The sequence below is a fragment of the Eptesicus fuscus genome, chromosome 17 (genome assembly GCF_027574615.1).
Source record: "Eptesicus fuscus isolate TK198812 chromosome 17, DD_ASM_mEF_20220401, whole genome shotgun sequence".
In the NCBI taxonomy this organism is placed as follows: Eukaryota; Metazoa; Chordata; class Mammalia; order Chiroptera; family Vespertilionidae; genus Eptesicus; species Eptesicus fuscus.
This window is the reverse complement of record NC_072489.1, coordinates 56416389-56437347: the sequence shown is the minus strand read 5'-3', so window position 1 is coordinate 56437347 and position 20959 is coordinate 56416389. Positions and strand designations below refer to the sequence as shown.

The 20959-nt window shown below is 62.8% G+C and overlaps 1 protein-coding gene across 4 annotated transcripts; it reads left to right on the top strand.

Moving 5' to 3' along the window:
* The first annotated feature begins 654 nt into the window (after positions 1 to 654).
* PWWP2B (PWWP domain containing 2B) lies at positions 655 to 19520 on the top strand. 4 transcript variants are annotated; one of them, XM_028149648.2, is made up of 3 exons: positions 655 to 806; positions 7083 to 8410; positions 18861 to 19520. In XM_028149648.2, the coding sequence occupies exons 1-3, from the start codon at positions 682 to 684 to the stop codon at positions 18872 to 18874; spliced, it is 1467 nt and encodes a 488-aa protein (XP_028005449.1). In that variant the 5' UTR covers positions 655 to 681; the 3' UTR covers positions 18875 to 19520. The 4 variants fall into 4 exon arrangements, with proteins under 4 accessions (XP_028005449.1, XP_008142601.1, XP_054585114.1 ...); XM_008144379.3 differs by having other exon boundaries at positions 7083 to 8715; XM_054729139.1 differs by lacking the exon at positions 18861 to 19520 and adding an exon at positions 14528 to 14560.
* Positions 19521 to 20959: the final 1439 nt, after the last annotated feature.

Genomic DNA, 20959 nt, shown 5'->3' with positions numbered 1-20959 from the left:
AGGAGGGTGCCTAGGGCGCGGGAGTCGCCAAATGCCCCCTGTGGAGCCAGGGAGAGACGGCCGCTGCGGCGCTCCTGCTGGTGTCCCTTCGGCGCCCCGCGTCTTCTTGGCCCGCCCGCCCGGCTTCCTGCTCGCTCCGCCGGGACTTCCTCCCCGCAGTGCAGGGTGGCCACTGGGCGCCAGACCCGGAGGCGGGGGACCGGAGAACAGGGATTGGGGGGCGGAAAGGAGAGGAGGAGACCTGGGTCGGGAGGGGAGGTGCCCCGGAAGGCCCCGGGCAGGGGTGGGGGAGGGGCCCTGGAGAAGGGCCGGGGAATGTCCCCCGCCGCCCCTCGGCTCCAGCTCCCGGACCCTTTCGTCGGACGCTCGCGGCCAGCGGACCCCGGGGCCGGGCGCAAACCCTGCCCCATCCCGGGAGCTGCGCAGTGCGTCTTCACGCCCACCCAGCTCCGGAGGCAGCTCGGCCCCGCGTGCGTCTGTGGGAGCCGGGTTCCGGGACCGGGGCGCCGGCGGGTGTCCCGCGCGCCCTCCGCGCCCCCGGCCCGCGCGCGGTGGCCGGCCGAGCGGGGCTTTGTGACGTCAGGCGGTCGGCGGCGTCACGCGCGGGCTGACCCGGCGGCGGCGGCGGCGGCAGCGGCGGCGGCGGGCGGCGGGCGGGCGGGGCGGCCGGGACGCGGGAGCATGGAGCCGCGCGCCGGCTGCCGGCTGCCCGTGCGGGTGGAGCAGGTCGTCAATGGCGCGCTGCTGGTCACCGTGAGCTGCGGTCAGCGCCGCTTCGCCGGGATCCTGCTGGACTGCACGAAAAAGTGAGCGCGGCGGGGGGCGCGGGCCCTGGACACCCCAGGAATTCCCTCGAGACTCCCCACCCTCCGCCCAGAGCCGGACCCGGGTCCGGAGCAGCGCTGGCGCCTGCTTTCGGTTTCCCCAGCCCGGGCTTCGGGCCGCTGTCACTCAGGGGCGAAAGTGGCTCTCAAAGTCCTCGCTACTTTTCGGGCCGGGGGCGGGTGGGGCCGGGGCGTGGGGCGTGGGGCGTGGGGCCGGGGCCGGAACTCCGTGCTTCTGCCGCAATTAACGCACTTTTCTTTGTTAGACGCGCTGTTGAATTCAGCTGTTTGGGGAATTGTCATCCGTTGGGGGTGGGGGTAGTGGGTTCAGATGCGCAGGACTTGCCCTGTCAGTTACTCCCAACTGGTGCTGCCCTGTGATGTCACGGCGCCCGAGGCTCCTCAGAGCGACTGAGGCCGAGGTTTAGATTGGTGACCAGCAGTCAGGTCCAGGGGTGGCATTTGAAAACACCATGGGGGTGGGGAGGGGGAGCCCCCTGCGGTGCAGGAGGGAAGGTACAAGTTGAAGATTCGGTTTCTCCGGAGCAGGGTCCCCCGCAGGCCTGGGGCAGGTCCTTGCGGAGCCGCGCACCTGTGTGCTGCAGGGCCTCCTGCTGCAGGAGTCTCCTGGATACAGTGTCACATGGTGGTGAGCTGTCGGCAGATAAGTGATGAGGCATGCACCCGCCAGGCACTAAGGTCTGGGCACTCCTGCCAGGCCTTCTTATTTTGAGTGTGGGTCGAGGAGCCGCTGCCCTCGCCGATGCCAGACTTTCCCCTGGGTGGAGCCGGGTTTTGTTCCCGTGGGGTGGATGTGACCGGCACTCTTCCACAGTCACCCTGCTGGATTATCTCTCATTAGATGTGCCAGAAGCCATTTATGCACGAGTCACATGACTTAACATAAGGCCTCCCGGTGACTATTGTCTTGCTCGGAGTTGGCTACCACGGAGAGCTCAGTGGAACCAGGTGACACTTGGGGGCTGCAGCCTAGCCACCTGCAAGCTGCCAAGCCTGTGCCCTGGGGTGTCCCCTGCCACGGATGGCCACCACTTCCTCCCTCGGGCAGGGCTGCAGGCCTGGACCCGGCCCTGCTCCCGGGTCTGTGCAGGGCTGCACGGCCTTGCCTCCTTGGAGAGGGGCACTTGCAGCAAAGGTTCCCCCACCCCCTTATCTGGGCTCCCTGACTGGATAAGGACGGCTCTGGGGGCCACCCTGACTCAGAGCTGGGGATGTCTGCAGAGGCGGCAGGCACCCTCCCGGAGGCCCGTGGCTAACTTGGGTTGTAGATCCACACTTCCCCACCCCCTTCCCCACTGACTCTGGGAAGGAAGCAGGCCCTGCTGGGATCTGGCAGCTGTAGGCCATGTGGGCGTCAACCCTCCTGCAGCCACGTTGGGCTGTAACCAGAGCTGCCCACAGAACCAGGAGCTGGGCCTCAGTGGACACAGCTCTGCTCAGCGGGGACGCTTTCTGACTTGAGTTGCCCCCTGCCCCGCCCTGTCCTGGTGGAGGATCTGAAGGTGAACCTGGCCTCCTGGCCCTTCCGCCCTCCGAGGCTTGGTCCTAGACCAGTGCCACTGCTCTGCCTCCTGCCCACCCTGGCCTCCTCTGCTATCTCCCTGGTTCACCTGATTCCACTTCTCTGCCCGTAACATTATGATTGCATGCTCATGTTTACAGCCTCCTGCCGGGCAGGGTCCAGAGGCAGCTAACACCCTGGCCTGGGTGATTCAGACAGTGGGGGTCTGGCCTTGGGCCCTAGCGTCCACAGCACCCACCTGACTTCCCTGGTGCCAGTTTCTTCTCCGTGTCAGTATGTGACGGTGGCAGGGCTGGGTGTGAGCACTGATGAGCAAGCATCCCTGATGACTGCCATGTATTGGCAGCTTCCCGGGTTCCCATGCAGACCTGGGGGCCTGGGAGCCCTGTGCAGTCGCTAACCCGAGTGTCTGCTGGAATGGAGCCGTCCCCTGGCAGGGGCCATTCCCACAGATCCCTGGTCTCCCTCCTGGAGGGGGGGGCCCAGCAGCCAGTGTTAATGGTTGGCGTTTGGGAGGTGGGTCCCTCCCTCAGGGCCCTGGGAGGCTGGTTCTCTTCCCTGAAGGTTGGCAGAGGGGAGAGGAGTGGGCAGGGCAGGTGAGTCTCAGCAGGTGGGCCGCGTGCGGAGCGCCTCCACCTGTCCGTCGTCCATCCGAGTTTGCAACGTGCTGCCCAGCGGCTGTGTGATTTGAACCAAGATCCCAGGGGCTCAGAGTGCCCGCCAGCTCATGGGTTCACGTACATTCATTGTGCACCTGCCGTGTGCCAGGAAGTGGGCTGGCCCAGGCAGACTACCGAGAATGGTCCTCCCAGCGGCTCCGCAGGCACAGTAACGGTGCAGGGGGCCCAGACCTGCCCTGCTCCGACTCTCCAGGCTGGGTGCAGGGTGCCGTGGGCATTTTGTGGGTGGTTTGGGAGCACACCTCTAGTTGAGGATCTCAAGCGGGGTGGCCCAAGGACAGCAGAGGCTCAGAGTGGTGCAGGAATGGTCTCACAGACAGTGGGTTTGAGGGCCAGCTGCTAGCCAGGCCTGGCCAGCCCAGATCCTCCAGCCTTGACCTCCAAGCCGCAAGCCGGTGTTGCTCAAACTTACCCAGGGAGCCATTACCATGCAAGACTCTTGGGCCCTCTGCTGGGAAGGTTGGGGTTCAGGCCTTTGTGACCCACACTCCCACCCTAGGGGGTTGGGACCCAGGTTTCTGGAGACTCAACCAGCCACCAGTCTCTGGGCAGGAAAGCACCCACTCCATGCTGGGCACACCCATTGTCCAGAATGGAGACTTGGCCACTGCTGGCTGCTCCCGAGACAATTCACTGGACAGATACCTGGTCCAGAGCACGCTGCGTGCACCCTCCCTGCCCTGGGAAGCTAGATGGACGGAGAGTGAGGTGTCCAGTGTGTCATAGGGTGGCATGACCTACAGCCAACGGGCAGGTGCCACTCAAGGGGACCTGGCTCGAGTGCTGGTCTCCGGAGCTTATGCCAGAAGGTGGCAAGGGGTGTGGGCTGGGGCCTAGCCTCGTGCTGCTGGGGGAGTCCTCAGGGGCTTAGAGAGGATGTAGTCAGCTGAATTTTCTTGAGATGATGCTGATGGTTATTAAACCTTTTAGTCCAGGACTCTGGGGCCAGCTGTGACCACCTGGTCCTATGGCTGTCCCTGGTGACCCTGGGGGAAGGGTGGGCTCCCCTGTGTGGCCCTGGATGAGGGGCTACTCTGGTGTCCAGTCTGTGACTTCCCCTGCAACCTGTTTTCCCTGATTTCCTGAACAGAGGGGCGCCCAGAGGCCCCCATATTACAGCAGGCCTGGTATCTATCCCCTGTGGGGCACTGCCGGCCTGGCCAGAGCCTCTGTCCCGGGCACAGGACAGTGAGGGCACAGCCCTGAGGGAGGGGGCGGGCCCTGTGGGCGAGCCCTAATCCACAGTGGTGCCATGCCTGGTGCCCCAGGGTGCAGTAAAGGGCTTCCTTCCGGGGCCAGGCTGCTGAGGTCCTTCGGGAGAGGGGCCTGGAGGCAGCAGAGCTGGGCCGTGAGCACAGGCCCGCCTGGCTCTCTGGCCTCTCTGAGCCTCACTCCCCTGTCCATAAACTAGGGTGGCGGTGATGACATGCACCTCGTGGGGCTAGTGAAAGGGTTTGGGAGCTGGAGCCCAGCAGCCCGGGGCACCCACCCTGGGATCCGCTGCCAGGGACGGAGCTGTCTGCCCCACCGGCCAGCCGCTGTTTACCCACCAGGCAGTGGTGGGTGTGGCCTGGGCAGGGCAGCAGCTCCGGGAAGGAAGTATGGCTGCTTGTCATGCCAGAGTCACGGGGCCTTCCCTGTCGGCAGCGGGGCCCTTCCCCAGGGCTGCACTGCTGTCTGGAAGGCGCCCCCCAAGCCCCGGCCACGGCTCTGGGCTGAGGGGTGTGCCCACCAGGGAGGGCAGGGGCACGTTTGTTCCCTGACCCTGGGCTCCATGCACGGAAGCTGCTTCCCAATTTGATGAGCCAGGCAGGGAGGGTTCGGCTGCCACTCTGGCCTGTGCCTGGTGGGTGCAGGCCAGCCCACCCAGGGGCCCACACTGAGGGCTCTGGCTCCGGTCTGGGTCTCTGGCAAAGGGCCCTGTGTCCATGCTAAACATGCAAGGTCCCCCCTGAGGGGCATATACCAAAAATGGGGGGCAAAAACCTCCCTGGACTGAAGCTGTGGAAACTTCAGGAATGGGGCCACTTGCCCTACACCCCACTCCGCAGTCTGTATGTGGAGAGAGATCACCCAGGAGCCTCGCACCCTGGGCCATCCAGCACAGTCTGTGCATGGGTCCTGCCGAGGAGGGCTCTGCTCCAAGCACAGGCAGGTGGTGTGGGGTACAGGCCAAGGGGTTGGGGGCAGGTAGGAAGTGGAGGCCAAGGAGGGGGTGTGGGCTGGGTCTGAGTGGGGTGACAGCACAGGGGCCTGGGAGAGTGGCATAGTGAGGGTGCCGATGAAGAGGAGGGTGTCGGAGTGGACCCCAGTTCATGGTCCATATGCCTGTAAAAGGTGGGCAGGAAGTGGGCTTTGGGGGAGGCGTTGGGAACAACCCTCCAATTCAGAGGTGTGTGGTGGACCCCTGGTCTGTGGGTCCCCCAGACTATGGGCCCCCTGGATTGATAGGAAAAGTAAGAAAATTAAAAGTGTGTTTTGAATCCCAGGCTTTAGCAGTGGTCTTGAATTAGACACAAACTGGGCAGTGTTCAGAGGGCAGACGTGCCCTCCAAGTTCATGTCCTCAGCATCGTGACAGTAAGGACCACGGGGGAGGGGACAGCCCGGGGGTCACGCACGTGGCCTGCTTCATGCGGCCTTGTCATGGCTCTGAGTTCTGTGTTCCCGGTGTAGCCTGCACCTTGCTCCTGGCCTGTTCGTGTCCCCGTCTGAGGGTCGGGTGAGCCACCCGACGTGCAGGAGATGGTGACGTCATGCACGGTCAGCCCCTCTTAGCACCCCTAGATTCGGGAGACCAGTCAGTGGAGAACATCTGCAGGTTGGGAGGCAGCAAAGTCATTTGTCTTTCCTTCTCTCTGATTGGATTCGGAACGGAAGGTAAAGATGCCACGTTCCAAACCGGGTTACTTATAACTCGGCTAAAAGTCTATTTTTGTGCTTAACAGTAACAGCTTTTAGCTAAAGCAGCCTTTAAGTCACATTTGTTTCAAAGTGATGTGTGTTCGGGGGTGAAGGGAGGTGTGGACTATTGGGGCTTGCTTGTCACTGTTTGCAACAGTGTAGGTGTATCCAGGCTGCACCCTAAGTAGCTCTGAATCAGATGCGACTCCTGTCCATCACAGCACTCGGGCCTCCAGAATGGTGTAACAGTCGGGCCTGGGGGTGACCCTGTGCTCTAGAAAGCACACTGCCCCCCCGCCCCCCCCCCCCGCCTGCTTTCAACAGCAAAGCCCCTGAAGCCACTCAAGGTGCCTGGCTCAGCGCTCCTGGGGAGAGAGCAGGCCCGGCAGGTCCTGCCGAGGAGCCTCAGCTGAGGGTCCTCATGGGAGGTGAGCCTCCTGCCTTCTCGGATCCCCTTCCCGCAGGTCATGTGACTTTGTTGGTTCTGGCTGCTCCCTGTGCTGGAGCTGGGGACCCTGATGGAAGGGCCTGTGGGTGCCAGGCAGGAGGGGTCCTTCCAGATGGTTGTGGGCAAGGGTAGCATGGATGATGCCCTCATCTGAGGGCATTGGAAGCAGTTGGGCCCCTCAGCATTCAGGATGGAGTGAATCACTCCCAGGCCCAGGGCTCTGGCTGACTCCTGTCCTCAGAGGCTGTAGCTACGGCCAACACCCCCAGACACACATCAGGCACCTGGGACGGGATCCTATGGGTGTGCTAAGCCCTGGGACTGGGGATCTTCCCCCTGCGTGAAGAGTGAGCAGTCGAGGGCTGTGAGCAAGGAGCCACTGGCTGTGAGCGCTGGCCCCCCACAGGCTGGGCCCGGCTGCGTCCCAGATCCTCAGGCACTGGGTCCTGGGGGATCTCCACATGTTGCCCCTTGTTGCCAGGAACTGAGATGTGGGCACTCGGTGGCCTTGATGCTGGTCTCGTGACGTCATGAGCTCACACCTTCATGTGGGAGGCAGAGGGCCCCCAGCACACTGGTGGGAGTCCCAGGTGAAGGTGTGAGCACCCAACCCTGCAGAGCCTGGGGGTGGGAGGCGGGGGGCCCAGCACCATCCTGATTGTTCTTTCTGTCTCCCCCTGCCAGGTCCGGCCTCTTCGGCCTGCCCCCGTCCACTCCACTGCCCCAGGCCGAGGACACCCCTGTCAATGGCTGCCAGGACCCAGCTGCCACAGAGGGGGACCCAGAGGCAATGCAGCTGGGAACAGGCCCCCCGCCGCCTTCCTGCCCTGAGCCGCCCCCGCCCCTGGTGCCGCCGCTGCCCGCTGGAAGCCTGCCCCCCTTCCCGCCATATTTTGAAGGCGCCCCCTTCCCGCCCCCACTCTGGCTGAGGAACACCTACCAGCAGTGGGTGCCACAGCCACCCCCCCGGACAATCAAGAGGACAAAGAGGCGCCTGTCCCGCAACCGTGACCCTGGCCGGCTGGCCCTGAGCCCCATCTGCCTGCGGCCACGGCGGGTCCTCTGTGAGAAGTGCAAGAGCACCCTGAGCCCCCCGGAGGCTGGCCCCGCGCCCCCGGCCACCCCCCGGCCTCGCAGGAGACTGGGCAGCGGCTCCGACCCAGACAGGGAGCTCCGCAAACACGAGGACCCGGATGGCGGGGGTGACGCCGCGGCCTCGGCCACCACCAGGAGAAGCAAGAGGGAGAGGCGGGAGGAGGACCAGGCTCGGGTCCCACGGAGCCCGGCCATCAAGATCTCCTACAGCACACCGCAGGGCAAGGGCGAGGTGGTGGAGATCCCGTCCCGCGTGCACGGCTCCCTGGAGCCCTTCTGCCCCCCGCAGGCCCTGCACGGTGCCCCGGACCCCGAGGCGGCTCGGGACAGGCCACCTGACGGGCCCTCCGCCTCCATTCCGAAGCTGAAGCTGACACGGCCCGTGCCCCCCAGCGCCGACCCGCCGCCCCCCAAGATCCGCCTGAAGCCCCACCGCCTGGGCGCTGGTGAGCAGGAGCCTGTCTATAGGGCTGAGCTGGTGGAGGAGCTCAGCGGCCGTGGGCAAGGCGCCCAGGCCAGCTCACCTGCCCACCCTGCCTCTGGCTCTGCCCGCAGTGCCCCGGCGGACTTGTCTTCAGGAAGCTCTGGGGAGGACGAGGACTTCAAGACGTGTCCCCAGGGTAAACACGGGCGTGACAGCCTGGCCTTCCTCGCCAGCTGCCCTGGGAGCAGAACAGACTATGCCCGGGAGTCGCTGTGGAGCAGCGACAGCCTGGACGAGTCCAAATCGTCCAGCTCGGAAGTCACGTCGCCAGACACGTGTGACCTTTCCTCCGGCGACGGGGTGTCTGTGCCGTCCACGTCCAAGCGCGCGGGGCAGACGGTCCCGCCCCTGACGGTCAGGCTGCACACGCAGAGCATCTCCAAGTGCGTTACCGAGGATGGAAGGACCGTGGCCGTGGGGGACATCGTGTGGGGTAAGATTCATGGTTTTCCCTGGTGGCCAGCACGTGTCCTTGACATCAATCTTAGCCAGAAGGAGGACGGGGAGCCCTCTTGGCAAGAAGCGAAAGTCTCGTGGTTTGGTTCTCCAACGACATCATTCTTGTCCATTTCCAAACTCTCCCCTTTCTCTGAATTTTTCAAACTGAGATTTAACCGTAAGAAGAAGGGGATGTATCGGAAAGCTATAACCGAGGCCGCCAATGCCGCGGGACACGTGGCCCCGGAGATCAGGGAGCTCTTAACCCAGTTTGAAACGTGACTGGGGCTCCCTGACCAGGTGAGTGTGTGCGCGGAGGGCGGCCTCCTTCCTGGCCATCCCCGGCTGGCATCTGAGCCGCTGTCCCTCTGCTCTGGGCCCTGCGGGGGGCGGGGAGGTCTCCTCCCCATCTGCCTCCCTGCTCCGAGGGGGGCCGTCCGGAAAGCCGCCCTGCGTGCTGGCCACGTCGCCCAGCTTTGCAGAGCACAGAAGACGTGATTTAGAAGTAGCCGGCCGGCCGCGGCTGGTTCAGAGAACGGAGCTCGTTGGTGTTTTGTGACCATTTTTCGAAATGCTCATAAAGGGGTCCCTTCCTCTGCCCGCCTTTGGCAGAACGGGGTGCATTTTTTAAAAATATATATATTTTATTGATTTTTTACAGAGAGGAAGGGAGAGGGATAGAGAGCTAGAAACATCGAGCAGCTGCCTCCTGCACACCTTCCACAGGGGATGTGCCTGCAACCAAGGTACATGCCCTTGACCGGAATTAAACCTGGGACCCTTCAGTCTGCAGGCCGATGCTCTATCCACTGAGGCAAACCGGTTAGGGCATGGGGTGCATTTTTTGAAGGTGATGGTTTTGACTGATTGGGAGAGTGCAGGGAGGGGTTCCTCTTCTGTCACCGTTCGGAAGGAACACGCCTTCCTGTTCCCTCCTGCTCCCACGCAGGTCAGGTGCCATTCTGGGGTCTCCATGTGGCAGGAAGGAGCAAGGTCATCGAGCTGCCTGCCCTCACATGTAGCCCCACCTCTCCACCCGGTGCCAGGGTAGACTCTCCTCCGTCTGCAGGTGGCCGGGTGCTGCAGGCTTCTGGAGTGGCTCTGGGGCCTGTCCCCAGGTGGGCTCCCACCCTCCGTCTCTCCCTTCAGGCTCTCTGGCCACACACCTTAGAGACTCTGTGAGCTGGGGACTGTCACCATGTGGGGGTGGAGGCGTCACCAATGGCATGTCTGTGGTCCTCACGTGGGATTTCGGGACATGCATGGCCAAGGGGCTGAGGCCACCTGCCATGAGCCACCCCTTGGGCCCCGAGATGCTGGGCGTGTCCCCATCTGATGGCTTCCACCAGCTGGTGCCTGGGTGATGGGGTGCGTCCAGGGGCCACTGGCACTGCTGAGGACAAGAGGAGTCCTCTACTTCTTCCTCGGTCTTCGTGACCTTCAGATGACCTTGTCTGGCCTGGCCTGCCTGCTCACCCACCCGTCTATGCTACAGTTTCCCAGGTGATGAGCCATCAGGCCTCAGCAGGGCCAGCTAACATGTGGCTGGGGAAGGAGTTTGTGGGGCACCTGGCAAACCTCCCTGCTGCACCTCGTGCAGCGGGGATCCAGGGTAGAAGCCATGCTGAGGGACTTGTCCCCACCCTGTCTCCCCACCTGCTTCTTGCATCAGGCGTGATTACCACCCTGAATGGCTCTCAGGAGTTTGGGCACAAACCTCTCCTCTCCCGAACCAGGCACATCTCCCGCCAGTTCTGGGCCTTCCCGTTGGGTGTGGGCATGGCCTCAGCCTGGCGACATTGAGCCAGCGAAGGTCTCATGTGAGAGCTCCCCATGGGCAGGGTGGCAGGCTTGACTGAGGAGGAAGGTTGCAGGTAAAGGTCAGCTGCCCTCCAGTCAGCTTCCTAGGACTTCTTCCTGCTGTGGCTTGGCTCCGCGGGGACCCCTGGGCTGCGTCCACATCCTGCTGGCCTGGGGACCACCCCCAGGATCTTGTCTGTCTCTGTGCTCTTTGCCACCCCGACCCACCCCTCTGCTCACACAAGGTCCATCCTGCTTTTGGCCTGGTCTGGAGGCCGGCGCGGAGGGGGGCCCAAGCTGTCATTGAGGGAGTGGTGAGTAGGTCAGTCCTCAAAGTGACCTTCAGGTCCCAGGTCACGGTGAGCAGTTTCAGGGGACGGTGAGTCCACGCAGCATCAGCCCAAGTGCAGCTCTCGGCCCCGGAACCCTGCTCAGGGAGCCCCCATGCTGGGAGAATGCCACCCAGTGGGCTCGGGGCTGGCGGCTAGTCAGGAAGCAGGAGGAAGAATCTTGCCGGGCAGGTTTGCCTGCTGAGGGCCTGTGCCCACAAACAGGCCTCTTCTGAGCCTCATTCTGGGCTCTGGATTCTGGGGCCGTGCCCGTGCCCCCCAGCCGTGTGCACAGCTCTGGGAGCCCGGCCTGCTGGGGTTCTTCCAGCCCCAAAGCACAAAGTGATTTTGCCGGATTGGCTCTTTGGTCTCGTGTCTGAGCATTAGGCTGTGAGTGGAGGTCCCCACCAGGTGGCTGACTTGCTGTCATCCCTGAGCCTCGGTTTCCCTCTCTGCGTGGGGGGTCAGTGGCCTCCTGGTGGGAAGTTTGTTTCGAAGCATCAGCAGTGCTGTTTGTGGGGGCCGCCCCTCTGGCCAGCTCTTGAAGGGGACACTGGGAACCCCTTTTCCTGGGGAAGGCGGGCTTCCATGGGTGAGGCAAAGGCCAGGAGCCCTGGCGCCTCCCTGACCTGGCAGGTGAAATGCCATCCAGTGTCCCAGCCCCTCAGGCCAGTGGGACATTTACAGGTTCCGTGTGAGCTGGGCGGGCCACAGGGCCGCCATCTAGCCTCCCGTGGAACCCAGTGCCCAGTTCCTTCCTTCCCTGCCCCAGCGTCGGGGCTGCTGGCGGGCAGGGGGCTTTCTGGGGCTCTCACAGTAGAGCCTGCCTGGCCTGCCTTCAGGTGGGCAGCTCTGAGCGCTGGATTTTCCACTTCTCTGGCAACAGGTGTCTTTGGGGCTAGCCCTGTGGTCGGCAAACCGCGGCTCGCGAGCCACATGCGGCTCTTTGGCCCCTTGAGTGTGGCTCTTCCACAAAATACCACGGCCTGGGCCAGTCTATTTTGAAGAAGTGGCGTTAGAAGAAGTTTAAGTTTAAAAAATTTGGCTCTCAAAAGAAATTTCAATCATTGTCCTGTTGATATTTGGCTCCGTTGACTAATGAGTTTGCCGACCACTGGGCTAGCCTCATCCTCTGTCTTACCTTCCTGTGGCCAGTCACAAGTGACCACACGCTGGATGTCTAGAAACAGCAGAAATTAATTCTCATGGTTCTGGAGGCCAGAAGCCCCAAATCAATGTGTCGGCTGGACCGTGCTTCCTGCAGAGGCTTGTGGGGGGGGGGCATTCTTCTAGCTCCTGGGGGGCTCCAGGCGTTCCTGGCTGGTGGCCACGTCACCCCAATCCTGGCCTCTCCTCCTCTGCAGGGTTGAAACTCTCTCCTATGAGGACCCTGGGACGGCATTTGTAGGCCCCTGAGTAATCTGGTCATCGCAGAGTCTTTAACACCTGCAGCACCTTCACCGAAGGTCCGCCTTCTGGTTCCAGTTTGGACCTGATGTCTCTGGGCACACACACCTACTGCGCCCTGCCGTCCACCCCGCTCTGTGGGGGGCTGGGGCGCAGCTCAGAGTCTCAGCCTCTTCAGTAGACAGCCGCCTGGGCCCAGGGCGGGAGGGGGGGGCGGGGGGGGTCAGTGGTGGTGAAGTGGACGGGTTGTGTGCTGAGGGAGGGACCCGTTGTTCCGGAAGGATCGGGGGCCCTGCCGGTTGGCTGTGCACTCCAGATGTGGGTCCTCCGGTGTCATAATGGCGCTTCCTGCTGGGAATTGATGATACAGATCAGGAACGTCAGCCGGGAACCGGGCGGTGTGACTGGCGGGGCCGTCACTCCTGACGGGCTGTGACAGAGTCTGTGTGAATGTGGTGCTGCTGGTCAGACGGGGACCAAAGTGCCCAGCTCCTGTCTCCAGGTTTTGAGTTTGTTGGCCTGTTTTTCCCTTGAGCTGCGTGACCGAAACTAGCTCTCCTCTTTCTTCCGACTCTGAATACAAGCGTATTTCTGCTCTGAAGACGGTTTCCAGCTGACATCCACATTGCTTCCAGGGAACCCAGGTCCTCTGGGAGGTTGTAATTATTTTGTTCCAGAAGGAAACCCAAGCCTGTAATTCCGAGCCTGCTGCGGGGGCTCGGGCCCTGTCCCACCTGCGGCTCCCGACACCGTCCTGCCGCCTCCGCCAGCCTCAGGGAGGTCTGGGCGGCCGGTGGGTGCAGCGGGGGCCGCAGGGGCAGGGGCAGGGGCACAGCAACGCCCAGCCAGTCTCCCCGGGGTGTTTGCAGTTGCTCTTCTGGGGACCAGGTCCCTGGGGGAGGGGCTTTGGGCTGTCCTTGCCCCCCAGAGCCTTCCTGCTGTCCTCCTCCTGCTGAGGTGCCTGACCTCACAGAAGAGCGCTTTGCCGGGTCTTCATCGATTCCTGGTCTCCACTACCTGCTTCAGATTCTCATCGCTGGCCCCGCTGGTGTCTGCACCCCCGACGGGGTCAGAGGTCCAAGGGCACTTGCGGGGGGGGGGTCAGCGGTGCTGTGCTGCGCCATCGCGTCCGGTCAGGACCCTTCCACGGGGCAGCAGCACTCTGCTGGGGACCCGTCTCCTTTGGAGCTGCCTGCCTCGGCCACGCTTAGCCGTGCTGCGGGGCAGTGGTCACCCGTTACTTCAGGGACAGAAGTGGGTTCCCGACCCCCTTCCAGGGCGACCAGTGAATCCGGCCTGAGCCTGTGCTCATTTCAGTCCGTGTGGTGCCACCCCACCCTCCGCCGGGTGGAGCGAGGGGCTGTGCCTTCTGTTTCCCAGGGCTGTGTTTGGGGGGCCTTGGGCGGCTCCCTGCGGGCTCTGCACACACCCTCTGCCTGAGGACAGTGGAGCTGGGAGCCGGGCCCCAGCACCTCGCTCTGCTTGTCAGTGAGGCCTGGTGGTTCCCACTTTGGACCATGGCTACTCATGTCTTTGCTCAGAAACCTCCCCGATGTCACCGCTTTCAGAAACGCTGTGGTTTGGGGAAACAGGCCTGGTTAGTTCTGGTCTTCAGCATTGAGAGAAGCAGGCCGGGCACCCTCCCAGGACCCTGTGTACCGCCTGGCCTCGCCCTCCTTCCCACCCAGTGTCCATGCAGCCCAGGCTCCTGTCGGGGCAGGGGAGCCCCTCCTGTCACCCCCATCTTCTCAACCAGCCCCAGCTGGGGAGCACAGCCTCAGCCAGCTTCGCTGCGGGGGCCCTGGTGGTGGTCTTGGCCCATGGGGGCCCTCCTGGAGGGGGCACTGCTCCTGTGAGGTGGGCTGGGCCACAGGCACAGCAGGGAGAAGGGGCGGTCGGCACTACACGCGGGCGGGGCGGCCTGGCGGGGCCTCGGGCCCTGGGCATGGGAGGCAGGGCCCCGCTGGGAGGCACGGGGAGGGTTGTCCTCCCCAGAGCAGGGGTGGCTGGGGGGCTGTGTAAGGTGTGTGCCTCCCCAGGCCCGGGTAGAGGCTAGATGTGGTGCCATCTCCATGGACATGAGGGTAGGAGGTGCCTCCTGCCAGGACTGGACTGAGCCTTGTAAGGGCGACTGCCGGGGAAGAAAGAACCTTGGGGCCATGGTCACGGAGGGGTCAGAGGGACCCCTGCAGATGGTCGGGGGGGGGGGGGGGGGCCGAGAAAGTGTCACTGGGCAGTTGGGCTGCTTCCTGGCCTGGGGAGCCCCTGAAACAGCAGCTTTTCTCTGAACTGCCCCCAGCACAGCCCTTTCCACCATCTGCAGGTCAGGCGGGGTGGGAGGGACAGCGGGGGCACCCCGGGGGCTGCCCAGGCTGGCCGTGGTCCAGGGACAGGGACCTCCTCTCCCCGAGAGAGGGTCCCCCAGAAATTCCTGTAATTACAAGGGGCGGGGTGCCTGGGCCGGCCAGGGAGGGAGGAGGGAAGTGCGTGGGCAGAGTTTCTGTCCTCTTCTGAGGGACGTTTCCTGGCCCATCAGTTAAGAGAAAAGCACAGGCTGATTCCTGGTTTGTCTCTAGGTTTCTAAGAAGACCGTGTCCTCGGAGGCCCAGCCTCGCCAGAGCGCCCTGCCGGCTGCATCAGGCAGGGCGGGCGGGGCTGACGCCGAGGAAAGGCGGTCCCTCCCAGGGGCTGATCTGGCCAATGTGTATTTTTCTCCTGCTGATGGATGCTTAACGACATCTTCAAAGGCCGCCCTGCGGATGGAGGGGACTTGGCAGTGTAAAGATCGCCCAGGCTGTGTGTGTCCTTGCAGCCAAGCTTGGTCGCCTTTGATCCTGAAACAATGAAAAGTGGGTGGCAGTGGCAGTGGCAGCTTCCCGTGAGGGGGGGAGGGGGAGAGGGCCCACCTGTGCCAGCAGCCCTGACGGTGACCCCATTGCGATCTGTGCAGATGCCCAGTGGCCACTCCTCACCAGATCACAAATGCAGCTCCTGGCCATCCTGGAGGTTCGGGGTGGGGGATCCCCCATCCGGCACGAGGACGCACGGAGATGGGGCTGCCCAGACCCCTGCCCAGTGTGGGTGTCGTCCCCACCTGGGCTCCTGCCTGGGTGTTTGTCACCTGCTGGGGGGACCAGACTGTGCTGTCACAGCTGCTATCCCATTTGAGAGATGAAAAGGCAGCGGGGAGATGGTTTTGCAGGAATGAATTTGCGTGACAGGTTAGGACCCACGCAGACTTTCTTTTAGCCACTTGGAACCTGCTGTCCTCAGACGTGATGGCCGTGGCCTCGTCCACCGAGGGTGGAGGCAGTGGCGGTGAGGATGGGTGGGGCTCCATCCAGTTCCCTGCACCCATGGGGAGTGGTGTCACCCTCTTCCGCTGCCCTGAGGTGCCCCCAGGTGGGTCTCTCTTCTAGAACACACTTCCCAGACCCAGTGCAGTTTCTTCTGGACCCCTGGCCAAGGAAGGGGCTGCCATGCAGGGTCAGGCAGAAACCCTGCCCTCAGGCGCCTGTTGGGGCGATGTTTGCTTCAGCCTCCGGACCGAGCCCCCTCCCTGCTCAGGAGTGTGGTTGGGGCAGAATGTGTGGTTGGGCCTCGGCGAGCCAGGAGACCTGTTGCTATCAGAGGCCGGGCGCCTCAGGGCACCTCACTCCAGGTTGCCAGCCTGCTGTCAGGGTGAGTGCTGTGGTGGGGCCCCCCACCTGCAAGGCCTCAGGCCTCATGGGGTCCCCTCCTCCGGCCTTTTGGAGACAGGCCTTCCCTGTGGTGACACCTGGATCAGACATCTGCCCTCCAGGACTGAGAGAGGGAACATGTCGCCTGAGCTGAGAGCAGCTGACCTTGGTAGGAAATGTCCTCAGCCCCTCCGCCTCGTGCCCAAGGTCATCCTGGGCCCCAGGAGCCAGATGGTGGACTCAGGCCTGGATGGGCAATGACAATGCAAGGAGGGGCCATCACCCATGTCCACCCTGTCCCAATGCCTTGTCCCACCTCCCCCAGGCTTCCCATGTGCCCCCACTTGGGGCCAGGGTGGTCATCCATGGAGGACTGCTCTAGGCTTACACTCCTGCCTCGGTGCTGGGTGGTGCCTGGAGCCTCCGACCAGGCATGGGTGGGCGGGCGGGGTGCACACAGGACTGAGCTGGGGTTCTGGCCTATCTGTGCTGGGCCAGCGCCGGAGAGCCTGGGGCCGCTGCTGAGCCCGTGGGAAGCTGTTTGGGTTTCTCTGCACAGCTCTCCTGGAGTTTATTAGATGTGAAGGGAAAAGGCCTGGATTCCTGCGGCACGTCACACAGCAGGGCAAGATGTTCTCTCACGAATCTCTTCCCACTTAATTCTTGTTTGCATCAGTGTCATATGTGCTCAAATTTTAAAGTAACTAATGAGAGAATGTGTCTCCTTGTTCCCGAAGGATCCACTTATTCTGCTGTCCCTTGTTTCATGGTTTTTCAATGTAGGCATTATTCACAGACTCTTCGGTGGAAGTTGAAACTTTTGCAATCTTATAACTCGTATTCCTTGGCCACACGTGCACACAAGCATAAGGTTTGGCCTCATCAAGATTCAGTGTTAGAGTAAAAATTGCAGCTTATCCATGTGGGTAATTATGAATATATTTTACTTCTGTTCAGCTCTGTTCTCTGCAGAGCTGACTGGCCTCAGTCTGTGGCTGCTTTATATATATATTATATACTAGAGGCCCGATGCACGAAGATTCGTGCAAGAATGGGCCTTCCTTCCCCTGGCTGCTGGCACTGCCTTTGCTCTGGCCCAGAGCCCCCTTTTCGCCTTCCCATGCTGCCCAGAGGCCTGGAGCGGCTGGGACAGTGTGGAACACCTGCGTCGTCGCCATGGCGATGATGCAAGCATCCCGCCCCCCGCCGCTCAGCGCCTGTGTATGCAAATTAACCCGCCATCTTTGTTGGGTTAATTTGCATACTCCTGATTGGCTAGTGGCGTTGCGAAGGTACGGTCAATTTGCATCTTTCTCTTTTATTAGTGTGTGTATGTTTTAATTCTCACCAGAGGATATTTTTCCATTGATTTTTAGGAAGAGTGGAAGAGAGAGGGAAAGACAGAGAGAAACACTGATGTGAGAGAAACACATCAATTGGCTGCCTCCCACACGAGCCCTGACCAGGGTCTGGGCTGGGGAGGAGCCAGCAACCAAGGTACATACCCTTGACCAGAATTGAACCCAGAACCCTTTGGTCCACAGACTGACGCTCTATCCACTGAGCCAAACTGGCCAGGGCAGTTTTTATGTTTTTATCCCTTGTTTGTCCCCAGCCCTCTCAGAGAAATTGAAGTCTCTCATGTCGGCAGACACGTGAGGTATTTGTTTCAGTCTATGATCACCGTGCAAACAACCAAAGCATAGTGGCTTAAGGCTGCTCTGTTATCTCCCATGATCCTTTTCCTTTTCATTGATTTCTGGAAGGAAGGGAGAGGGAGAGAGAGATAGAAACATCATTGATGAGAGGGAATCATGGATGGGCTGCCTCCTGCACTCCCCACACTGGGGATGGAGTCTGCAACCCTGGCATGTGCCCTGGCTGGGAATCCACCTGTGACCTCCTGTTTCCTAGGTCGATGACGCTCAACTGCTGAGCCACACTGGCCGGGCTCTCATGACTGTCTCTTGGCCGGGGCACTGGGACAGGCCAGATAGAGTGCCCATCCCGCCCCCGACAGGCACATACACACACACTGTCACCCTCTCTCACTCACACCCAGGGCCCTCCACCGGGCTGGATGGGCGTCTGCCTGCATGAGGGCCTCAGGACAGCCGGGTGCCGTCATCTTGGGGACGGGCCAGGTCACTTCTGCCTCTTGTGTTGGGGAAGTCAGGGGTGGGCAGGGAGACTCCTCCCCTCCTGGGGGCGGGGCAGCAGGATCTGTGGCCCCTCCTGTTCCTGGAGCCTGACCCTGTGGACTCCAAGCTGCTCTGGCCTGGCCTCTCCCTCCCCCTCTTTCCTGTTTCCTGGGCCCCTGCCCCTCTCTGTCCCTCCAGGCACCTCCTGGGTCACACATGGCATTGCAGACCTGCCATGCCTCCTCCACCGTCTGACTAGTGGGGGTAGGGAATGCTTTTCCCTTTCTGAAGGCCAGGCTGCTTTTCGGGAGGGGACGTGGGGGGTGGGGAGTGGAGGGGTAGTCCCTGAGACAACTGGGCGAAGTGCTTGCCTGTCCCTGTGGCCAGGTCTGCCCGCTCTGGGATGGCCTTCCAGAGGCCAGTGGTCAGATGGGAGGTGAGGACACAGTGACAAGCAGGGTGGAGCCCACAGTCCCCTGGAGAAGGATTTTCTATTTGCGGGTGTGCCCCTCCCCCACCCGGGGAGTTTCCCCAGGCCCGGAGGGTGAGCCTGGAGGGTGGGGCCTGGACTTGGGGGAGTGACTCTATAGGACATGCCAGTCACAATCCCCTGACGGTCACGCACTGGGGTCCTTCGGAGCCATGAACCCGGGCCAAGTGCACAGCCATTAGCTCCCCCAAACCCTGGCCACGAGCAGCCGGAAGGACCTAGAACAGCAGCGTCCCCTCAGCACCCTGTGTGTGTGGCGGGGGCTGCGGGCTTTAGGGCGAGTCCTGAGGTCCGGGCCCTCGAGGCCTCAGCAGCCTGCATCTTCCTCGGACAGTTCGGGGCCCTGGTAGTGGGAGGGCCTCGGGTCCCTGCCCAGGACAGGAGCAGCAGGCACTGTGTGGCCCCACGGCTGAGGGCACCCAGGGAGGCAGGACTCAGAGATGGTGAGGGCCCGTGGGAGCTGGGGGGGGGGGTGGGGGGCTGGGGAGAGGCCGAGAAGATGCCCTATAGATGCTCAGGCCTGGTGCTTGGACCCCAAGGGACCTGTACCCAGTACTTGGCCCCTGGTAACCTCTGCCCCCTTTCTGCTTCTCACAAGGTCACCGACGATGAGGGCATGGCCGTTCTGGAGCTTCCGACTTCGGGGGTGTCCTCCATGCCCCCCATTCCGTCCGAGGGGCCCCGCGTGCCTCCTGGCCGGCTGCGTGCAGAACCACGCCAGGCCCGCGGCGGTCAGCCTGGCGCCGGGCTTCCTGGGAGGAGCAGGTGTGTCTGGCTGAAGGACAGAACTGCAGGAGCGCCGGGTCCTGGCGGCTGAATGTCTTTATTCTCCTGACTCCGACGTTCGCTTTTCTGGCTGTGGAGCAGCGGGAGTCCAGGTCCCCCTCGCCCCCTGCGGCCTCACCCCTCCTGGGCAGGGCTGTCGGCTCAGGGCTGCCCTGCAGGCTCCAGGACACCAATTGCACGTGTGGGTCCTTCCAGCCCTCGCAGGGTCTCTGTGCGCTAGCGGGGCGGACACCCCCCCCCCTCCTGCCCGCTCACCCGGAGCTTGGGTCCCACCCGGCGCCCAGCACAGGCTCCAGGGCCCCCGCCCCCGAGGTGCCAGGAGGTACCCGTATGTGAGGCGATGAGGGCCGTCACTTTGATAACAGACTTGACCGCCGAAAGGACAAAACGTCGCTCTGCTGTTTGTAAGAGTGTGTTCCTTTCCCCCTTTTGTCACTTTGAAGACCAAAAAGAAACAAGAAAGAGAAACTGAGTGTTGCTGTTTCTTTGTTCAGTGTTTTCGAGAACAGAGGGAGCCTGTGTCCACTGACACCTGTGTCCCCCGGGCTCGGCCGCCCGGTGGAAGGGACCCCGCCCAGGCTGAGGTCTGCCCCCCGAAGAGACAGCCACCTGTCCCCAGCGTGGCTGCTCGTGGAGGCGGTGGGCTCCGCCTCCCTCGGGCCCTCTGGGTGGCACCGACGTCCCCAGCGGGGCAGCGTCTCTGCAAATGGGTCAGTTCTGCTGTGGCTTCTCCCAGGGGGACCCTCATCTCCTCTTTCCTCTGGGTCCCCTCCCCGGGGAGCCCCCTTCCTGCCCCTGCCTTGTGGTCTCAGCAGAGCCAAGGCCCCGGTGAGGGCAGGTGGCCTGGCCTCCGAGTGCCAGTGCCCGCCTTGAGGGGAGAAGCGGCTGTCCCTCGGGTGTCGCCTGGGCCTGGGGAAGGACGAGGCAGAGAGACAGGGTGTCCTTCGTACGCTGGGCATTGCCCCCTGGAGAAACACGTCTTCGATGGAGTGACCTCGGCTCAGGTTCCCGGAGACGGTCAGTCACGTGCAGCCCTGGCCTGGACGCTTTTACTCCTGACCACCCAGCCTGGGGCCCCCGAGCTCAGGTGCAAGGACAGAGACCCGTACCGGGGGCTTGGATTCAGCATCATCACCCCAAGCTCCAGGGCTGGGCGAGGCCCTGCCCCGGGCCACCCCCTCCTAAGGCCCAGCAGCTGAAGCCCAGCCCCGAAATGACCCTCCGGCCTGTAGGCTCCTGGTCTCTTGGCTGTCCAGTCCCTGGTGGCCCGATGCTGTCTAGTCCTGCTGGGTGCCCTCCCGCCCTGGCCTGGGTTCTCCGCCGTGCCCACAGCCACCCCCAGCTCAGGTGCCCAGGATGGGGCGCATCTCTCAGGGCTGCCTTTGCTGAAGCCCTCTCAGCCCGTTTGAGGGGCTGGACGGAGCCGAGTCCTGGCTGCTCCCGCTGGAGCTGGCCAGTTCTCCATCCCCACCCCTACCCAGCCAGGGACGCTGGCCCCTGGGTGTGCTGGGACAGACAGCCGTTCTAATTAAAAGGGAAGGCAGCTTTGTGTGTTTTTAAGGCGTTGTGACTGCTTCTTTAGGCAGCAAATTAATCATGTTTTCATGTCAGTTTGATTTCATGGTGCTCACACCCTGCTTGGCTGTGTGGTTGCCATTCATCCCGGGATCTGGGAGGTGAGTGAGACCCCATACCTGGGCTGGTGCCCCCCCTTCCTGGGTGACATCTGGGTGCCGTGGTGACATGGGCACTCTGCCCCTCCTCCTACCCAGCCGCCCCTCCAGAGAGGGCCCAGCACAACCGTGTGGGAAGTGGGTGCGCTCCCCTGGGGGCGAGGGCACCGGGGAAAGCCTCCTCCCTGGGACAGGCTTGGGGGAGGGAAGGCATGCCAGCCTGTGTGGCCTGGCTGGG

Coding starts and splice junctions, on each gene's coding strand:
- PWWP2B (XM_008144379.3), top strand. CDS start 682: ATGGAGCCGCGCGCCGGCTGCCGGCTGCCCGTGCGGGTGGAGCAGGTC. Junction 807..7,082: donor CTGCTGGACTGCACGAAAAA/GTGAGCGCGGCG, acceptor TCCCCCTGCCAG/GTCCGGCCTCTTCGGCCTGC.